The 9,147-nt window shown below is 40.1% G+C and overlaps 1 protein-coding gene across 1 annotated transcript; it reads left to right on the forward strand.

Moving 5' to 3' along the window:
* Positions 1 to 7,980: 7,980 nt before the first annotated feature.
* On the forward strand, positions 7,981 to 8,910 carry LOC122917284 (olfactory receptor 1L8-like). Its single transcript, XM_044264970.1, has one exon. It carries the CDS (start codon positions 7,981 to 7,983, stop codon positions 8,908 to 8,910), a length of 930 nt encoding a protein of 309 aa, XP_044120905.1.
* Positions 8,911 to 9,147: the final 237 nt, after the last annotated feature.

Genomic DNA, 9,147 nt, shown 5'->3' on the forward strand with positions numbered 1-9,147 from the left:
ATGAAACATACAATAACAATAACACACTCTAAACATTTGGAACCATATAAAATATGACTTATAAACAAAATGTGGTATTACACATAATCGAACACTGAGGTGACATTTTAAGACCTCTCACCTATTGCTGGTCATGAGTAAATTCATGAAACTTCTCCCCCAGGTTGGGGAGCACATGCATTTCTCTTCAGACTACACAATCTCATTTAACTATGATGTCTGTCCAAGGATGAAAATATGGGAGTAATAGAAAGAGAGGGGGCAAATACTTGATCTCAAAGGGACTGAGGAGACCCAAGATCACAGACACAGATGCCCTGCACTTGTTTAAAGGAGCAACACTTATTTAGACTTCTGTGCCCTTGTCTAAGAGAAGAAAAGGATAAGACCAGCAGTCAATCACACACACACACACACACACACACACACACACACAATTCATGAACAAAACATACCTATATCTGCATCGTACAAGCAAGGAAACACCACACAGACCCGCACATATGTAGAACTCTAGACACAGAGACGCACTTTACCCACCTAGAATTCCCAGCTCTCTCTGACCTGTGCCACTTCTTAGTGAGCTAAGGTACCTTCTAATACAGTTTCTTGAGTCCTCAGCTTCTGTTTAGAACACCAGGAACAAAAAGTAAGAAGAAAGCCTTTGTGAGCCCATGACCTCAAGAGCTCTCTGTGACTGTCCTTGAGCTCCAGGGCAACAGGCAGGAGATAACCATTTTACAAACCTCAGAGAGGACTCATGGGAAGTCCCTAAGCTCCTGGTTAAGGAAAGAATCAAAGCAGACTAATGGCCACCAATTCCTATCAGACCTTGGGGAGGAACATGTTTAGGGGCTAGAGGGACTGAGATGCTAGAGCCACCTGAGAGGGTGACCCAGATCTCAGGGACACTCTTGGCTCCTCCTTGCTCATACATAGTTCCAGAGGGGAAGTAGGAAAGTCTTATTCAGCCTCGATCACCAGAGTTGCCGGTGCACTGGGTCAGCCTCTCCAAACAGCACATTATGGTCCAAGAAGAGTAAGTCTGGCTCCTGCGAACTCCCACACCACTTGCTACCATGAGCACTCAAATCTAGCTTTAACTTCACATCTTGCAGGTCCCTTCTCCCCCTAGGGAGAGACTTCAGGGCATGGAAGTTCGCCTCTTCCAAGAGAGTGTACAGCGGGGAGATTGAGTCTTTGGGCTCAGTTCTCAGAAGAATTGAGTCTGGTCTATACCACACATTAATTTTTGGCCCTGAGCACATAAGGTAATCCCCCAAGACCTGTTACATCAGCTGTAAATTGTAGATAAAAATATATTGTCTGCAGAAGTTATTCTTGAAATTAAATTAGATGTTTCATGCTAAGACACATAATAAATGCACAACATATATCAGCTCTTGTGATCATTATCTTTGTATCTTCCCAAAAAAGAAAAGGATATCTAGAATCTTTGTTATTGCCATGGGATTGCTATTAAATGAATAATTGAATTAACTGATTAATTAATTCTTCCAATCTAATAGTAAGAATTTATTCCTGCCCTAAGATATTAAAGGAGTTAAAACACATGGTGAACTTAGAACATTGTCTGTAAGTCCTGAATAAACTTTGACTATTTTGTTGCCATGGTTTACAGACCCATTACCTTCAGCTGCTCACATGTACACATATTTGTTTCATTAACATCTTAGTTACTGATAACTCCATGTTGTTCAAACCAAAATGTAGGAACCTGTTAGCCACCAGAGGAGAGCTGGGTTGGGGGACAGGTTCCGTAGGTGATGGGGATTAAGGAGCACCTTTGTTGTGATGAGAACCAGATGTTGTAGGGATGCATTGAATCGCTATATTGTACACCTGAAACTAATATTATGCTGTATTTTAACTAACTGGAATTTAGATAAAAACTTTTTTTTAATGTAGGAATCCTTGATTCCTACCTTTTTCTCACACTCTCAATTCATCAGCAACTCTTGTCAGTTCCAAATCACAACAAAAAAACAGTATTCACCAATTTTTTACTACTTTCCCTGCTACCATCCTAGCTTATTACTTCTTTTTTTAAATATTTTATTTATTTATTTGACAGAGAGAGAGAGATCACAAGTAGGCAAGAGAGGTAGGCAGAGAGGGGAAGGAAAGCAGGCTCCCTGAGAGGGAGACAAACCTTAAGAGATGCTGAACTCTAGGAAACAAACTGAGGGTTGCTGGAGAGGTAGTGGGGGGTCAGGGGAGGGATAATTGGATGATGTGAATTAAGGAGGGCACTTTATATAATGAGCATTGGGTGTTATATGCAACTGATGAATCACTAAATTCTACCTCTAAAACTAATAAAAACACACATAAAATAAATAAAATAAAGAGTTGACTTATGCAATTGTGGGAGCTGGGAAGTCCAAAATCCACAGCTGCAGACAGCTCTGCAGGCTGGAAACTCAGGAAGTCTTGAGGCAGAGTCTCTTCTCCAGGAAGCCTCGGTTTTTGCTTATATTCTTAAGGCCTTAAGTAAAACATTTTACTTTATTTACTTAAATTACATTCCTTTACTTAAAGTCAACCGATTGTAGATGTCAGTCATATCTACAAAATACCTCCACAGCAAAATATAAATTAGAAATTATTATAAATTAAATAAGTAGGCACCATAACCCAGCCATCTTGACACAGAAAATTAATCTTTACAAGTGGTGAGGTCAAAATGTCTGTCAAGGAAACCACACCAGGGAAGAATTATGGAGATGGAGTGGCTAGATCAGCAACCAATAAGGGGTACTGCTCCATTATGAGGAGACTGAGTGTACTGAATAAAACATTCTAGTCCCTTGCTTGGTTTTTAGACCTGAGTCACTTTTTAGTCCCGGAATCCACTGACTGATGGAGAGCCCACATCCCAAGGAGGAAGAGCCATATAACAACACAGGGGTATACCCATGTCTTCCCCAAGGGTACATATAGCATTTACTTGGCAACTTTAAATGGGAAAATGTCATCAAGATTTCACTGTTAGAGAGAAGGAGTATGGGGACAAGGTACTAAATGGAGTACTGACCCAAATCGCTTATACTACATAGTGGGTCCGCTTAATCTACAGACCCACTATGTGATTTCACTAGTTTCCTAATATATAACTACAAAGATATGCATGGCAGTTGGCACATCCTCAACATTCAATCCCTGGCCTGTGAGAAGCTCCTGAAACTGCCCAGCCCCAAGTCAGGGTAATAAATCAAAAATAATATATCCCAGGGAAATGGCACAGAAAGCATGCCAGGATGAATGTCCATTATTTCTTCCCTTGATTCACCATTTGAGTTCCTATGAAAAACAGAGCCTGGAAGGTGACAGTGGACCATTGCAAAGTCAACCAAGTAGTAGCTGCAATCTTAGCCATCCTTCAGATGTGGTATATTTGCTATCAAAGACTAGTATTTGGCCTCAGGTGCATGATTTGCAGCCACTGATCTTGTGGATGCGTTATTGTCCACCCCTCACACATAAAAGGATCAGAAACAGTTTGCATGCACTTGGAATGGAAATGGTATATGTTTTCCTCAGGACTCTGTTAACTCTTCTGAATTTTGTCATAGTAGAGTCCAAAAACATGCAGACTGTTTGCATATCCCATAGGACATCACACTACTCCATTGTATCAAAGATACCATGGTAATTGGACCAGATAACCAAGAAGTTGCTAGCAAGTTGGAACTTTAACAAGATCCAGTCTTGAGGGTAGAAGATAAGCACTGTAAAGATGCAGGGGATATAAAGAAGCACTGTAAAGATCCAAGTGATCTAGAAGAGGGTTTGGAAAGCAATGGCTGCATAGAATATTCCCTTATAACCAGCTGACAGAGGAGGGAAATGCTTGAGCATGGTTCACAAGTGGGTCAGCTCACTGTGTAAATGCAGGTCAAAAATGGATAATGAGTGCACTATAGCTCATCAAGGGTGGCCTTGTAAGATAGTCCTCAGCTTTAAGCTCTCTTTGGGGATGACCTCAGCTGAAAGAAACTGCTACATCTGAGTATCCTTTCTTCCAGAAGCACCCTACTCCCAAGAATCAACATGGGGATATAAAGAATTGTCCTCTTTGACATCCTAGCTCCAGAGCTTCCAGTAAGGTCAGCTGAGACCTTCATGAGGACTGTATCACAACCCACCTTTTCCCTTTGTCCAGCTCTGCTTCCTTTCTCTCCCTCCCACAGATGGGGATTCCTAGAGCACTCTGTAATGAACACCTTGCAGGCTAATCTCCATCCGAAAGACTGCTTCCTGGAGAACCCAAATGGTAACACTCCCTACTCACTGAACACACACACACACACACACACAGAGGTGTGCAGATCCTATCACCTTTGATTACCCTACACTGAGGACACTAAAGCATGCCCTGGAGATGTTATGGTAAGTTTAAATGGCTCTGGAAATAGCCTCAATCTTTAGAAGGTGGCCTCAGGAGTTAATTGTCCCCCTGAGGGCAACTCCACTCAATTCTGTGGCCATTGTGATTTCTGTATCAAGAGAGAGTTCACAGAGCAAATTCTCTTGAGGAGTCAGGTTGGAATGAGCACTCCAAAGCTCTCTCAGCACAAGAAGGACCCAAAGGTGTCCAGGAGAGCAGAGACAAGCCCATGAGAAGACCATAGGGTTTCACCAACCAGGAGAGTTCCTGCTACAGTGAGTCTGGGTATCTCAGCCTTCTACAGTGGGGAGCAGAAAAAAACTGAATGATGCTGAGAGACAGAGGATGAGGAATAGACAGGGATGGGATCCAGAATCAGGAAAATACTTTTTCCCTCTGGAATCCAGAGGAATCTATCTTCTCTCTCTTCCTTCTTCCCAACCCCTCTTGCTCATTGCTGGCTAGAAAAATCAAAAGGGCAGCTTTGACTGAGAGGTAAATGTAACCAATTTTGAAAAGTGGCTCAGGAGAGAGAAAATATTTTTTTAAAACTGGGAAAAGTGAGAAGACATCTGGATATGCGAAGTGAACATCATCATACTCACTGACCATCCACCTCACCTGTATATTTATTTCGGCCTCTATTTGGCTCCTCTGGCTCCAAAAATCATATGGACACAATATATCAGAGTTCAGCCTCATAATTTAAGTCTGGCTTTGTATTTTGTGGCCACCCTATTTGATCTGTGTTCCAGTGTGTATCATTATCCCATGGTTTCCAGGAACCAGAACCAGATTCTCAATAGGTGCAGAAGAGGAGTTTAGTAGAAAAGATACACACACACACACACACACACACACACACACACACACACGTGTCCCCTTCCCTGACACATCCCAGGTTTTTAGAATGATTCCCTAGGATTCTCACTTCCAAAACTTCCTTCCATTTTATCAAGTACTCAACCCAGATAAGACACAGGGACTTGTAAGATAGTCCTCAGCCTTAAGCAGTCTTTGGGGGATGACCTCAGCTGAAAAAAACTTTTAAACCACTTTAAATCTTATCTCATACTCCTCAGTCATCCCCTTCACAAATAACTTATTTTTATGTAAATATTTTACAAGCTGTACTTATATGTTAAGTTTCATTAGCTCTTTAAAATACCTAAAATCACACAGGGCACAGGTGTTAGTATAAACCTCCACCTTGTGCTTCCAGGTCCAGTGCACTTTCTACCACACTCTCGACTCAATACACATGTAATGCACCAGCCATCCAAGACCAAATTCCTCCTGTTGCCAATTAATCACGTGTATTAGAATTTTCAAACTCTGCATTCTGTTGAACACAGAAAAACTAGATTTCCCATTGTAAAAGCAAAGGTCTGTTTTAATGTGGGACAAAAAAAATTTTAGGACAAAATGGTGGGACATATGTGTGTTTTAAAATAGAAAATAAAAATAGAAAATGATTTAAAAAAATAGAAAATGATCAAGTTGAAAAAGAAACTAGATCCTGTGCATGGCTATTTCAGATATATTTTATAGCTTTACAAAAACATGAGAAGGCACACAGTGGTTAAATCTTGAAATCCACAATTAGTCCTGAGTTTGAAACATATTTCTGCTATTTACTTGATATGTGAGTTTAGCAAATTATTGTTACTCTCTATATCTGTTTCCTCATCAGAAAAAAAAGTGGGAATAATAATAGTTTATGTATCATAAGTGAACAAAGTTCCACTAATATGTGATAAGAGCTTAATTGTTGATTTACTCACAGATTAGTCAAAGCATAGACAAATGCACCTTCTAAAAAGGCTTTGTAGATTCATATTAAGGTCAGTATGACCATTAGAGCATTAAAGTGTGGGCTAGGATTATTTTAGTATTCTGATTCATTACTTTTGAGAACATGTACAGATACCTAGCTGGGGAAAAAGTCATTGGCACCAATGGTGATGAGAAAGAGAAGACAGTGTTATCAAATACTTACTTTCTCTCTCTCTCTGGAACTATTCTAAGTGCTTTGGGCACATTATGTCATGAAAATCTCATAAAAATATTATGGAGAAAATATTAATATAGCTATTCACAGATAAGAACACTGAAATTTAAAGATATTCAATTACTTGCCTGCTATTAGCCAGCTGGAAACTAGACATTTAATTGTTGTATGAACAAATGAATAAATAGCCATTCTTTGAATTGCTATTAAAATCATGCCTATCCATGTTGATCTTCTGCTTAGATGATCTGTCCATTGCTATGAGTACAGTGTTGAAGTCTCCTACTATTAATGAAGCCAAAAAACAAACAAGCAAACAAAGCAAACCAAAACAAGTCTATCCAATGTGCCCATTCTCAAGGTCTGGATGAATAATTTAAAACACTCTGTAGACACGAGGATATCTGAATATATGTTGTTCATGGTAGCAAAGAGTTAGAGGACATAGTAAGTCAGGTGAGCCACAAGATACAATGGAAAGAGAACCAGAACATTGATAGATATCCAAAAAATTATATACAGAGAGAAAAAAAAACAAAATGAAATATATGCCATAGTATTTTTTAAGTAATTATTGAAGTAAATGGAAGAAAAACATACCTAAACAAAGCAATAATATATATTTTTCAATAATATATATAAACTAAATAAACAAATGGCTGCTGGCATGGAAAAACATATGCTTGCTTAGTGGTTGGATATCCAAGATGTGAAAACATGATCTGACTTAGGAAACGAGAGGAAAAAGAGAAAGTAAATTTAAAACAAGGATTTATATGGACTGTTACTGATAGGTTAACATTCACTAAGGAATATGAACTTTTAAATAAGTACCTCTAAAGATAAACCAAGCATGACAGTAAAACTTTGCTGACCTGGGTTCATTATTCCTCTGATTTCCTCATTGAATATTTCATCAAATCCTTCTTTTTGGCAAGGAGATTCAAAGATAAAGCTCAGCATGACATAACTGAAAATTTGTTATGATATAGACAAAGAAAAATGAAACCATCTAATCTAAAATAAATTCTCAACCCTACTTTTATAAGTCTCTATCCTCTTATGGGGTTTATATTTCCTTATACACCATAGAACTATCTGATGATAGATGGATGATAGATAGGTAGATCAATAGGTAGGTAGGTAGATATAGATCCTCCATGCCAGGCTTGTCTCTGTCTTTTTCACAGTGGTGCCCCTACTCCCAGAGAGTATTTTTCACAAAGTAGGTAGTCAGTTAACAATTATTTTTAAGATTTGATACTAAGCTGAAATAGTTAAGCTCTGTTTCTGAAGGAAAATTCTTCTTCTGAAAGTCCATGCTACCAACACCAGTAGCATGTGAAGTCAGCAAGCTGAGACAGGGCAGCATCAAGGACCACAAATATAACAAGTTGTCTACATAGTAGCTAATGGGTGGAAAGTAAAGGAAAGCTTTATGGGTGGAAAGTAATAGTAGGTAGAAACATACTTACTGCCTTTTTTGTGGTTACGGTTGTGAAAGAAATGTTTGTGTGTTAAGGGGTAAGATCTTCTCTGTTTAGTTGGCGATGTGACCATGGAAAAAGTCAACCAAACCAGCAGTGTCTCTGAGTTCATTCTCCTGGGACTCTCCTCCCGGCCTGAAGACCAGACACCCCTCTTTATCCTCTTCCTCACCATGTACCTGGTCACCATAATCGGGAACCTACTCATCATTGTGGCCATCCACTCTGACCCCCAGCTCCAGACCCCCATGTATTTCTTCTTGAGTTTCCTGTCCTTCACTGACATTTGCTTTACAACAACCGTTGTCCCTAGGATGCTAGTGAACTTCCTGTCAGAGAAGACCATCTCCTATGCTGGGTGTCTGACACAGATGTATTTCATTTATGCTCTGGCCAACACTGACAGCTGCCTTCTGGTGGTCATGGCCTTTGACCGCTATGTGGCCATCTGTGACCCCTTCCACTATGTCACCACCATGAACCACCGTCGCTGTGTCCTGCTGGTGGCCTTTTCCTTCTCACTTCCTCACTTTCACTCACTCTTACACACCCTACTACTGAATCGCCTCATCTTCTGTGACTCCAATGTTATCTACCATTTCTTCTGTGACATCAAGCCTTTGCTAAAATTGTCCTGCTCTTCCACGTTTGTCAATGAAATCATGATAACATCAGAAGGTTCCATTGTTTTGGTGACCCCCTTTCTGTGCATTACTTTCTCTTACATACGAATTTTCATCACAGTTCTCAAGATTCCCTCAGCTGCTGGAAAACGCAAAGCTTTCTCCACCTGTGGCTCTCACCTCACTGTGGTAACTCTCTTTTATGGAAGCATCTTCTATGTTTATTTACAACCCTTGTCCACATACGCTGTTAGAGATCGTGTGGCAACACTTGCCTACACAGTTTTGTCCTCCATGCTAAATCCTTTTATCTACACTCTGAGAAACAGAGACATGGAAAGGGGCCTGAGGAAGCTGATGGCCAGGAGGAAGTCCTAGCCAGAACCTCTGGGAGCATGTTCATGAGAGTCTCTTCTCCCCTGGACCCTGTTTCTGCTGGTCAGCAGGCATAATCATATCTGTCATGAATGTTGGGTTGTATCCATGTCTTTACATTTGCAACCATCAACCACTGAGCCTATTATAATTCAGCAAATGGCTCAAGGTCAGCCAAGTTCCTGGGTTCCAGTTTCCACATTTCTACCTCTCTCTTCTTCTCCAGGAAACCACATCTTT

Source organism: Neovison vison, chromosome 9 (genome assembly GCF_020171115.1).
Source record: "Neovison vison isolate M4711 chromosome 9, ASM_NN_V1, whole genome shotgun sequence".
Classification (NCBI taxonomy): domain Eukaryota; kingdom Metazoa; phylum Chordata; class Mammalia; order Carnivora; family Mustelidae; genus Neogale; species Neogale vison.

What these genes read in the sequence shown, in the direction of transcription:
- LOC122917284 (XM_044264970.1), top strand. Translation starts at nt 7,981, where the DNA reads ATGGAAAAAGTCAACCAAACCAGCAGTGTCTCTGAGTTCATTCTCCTG.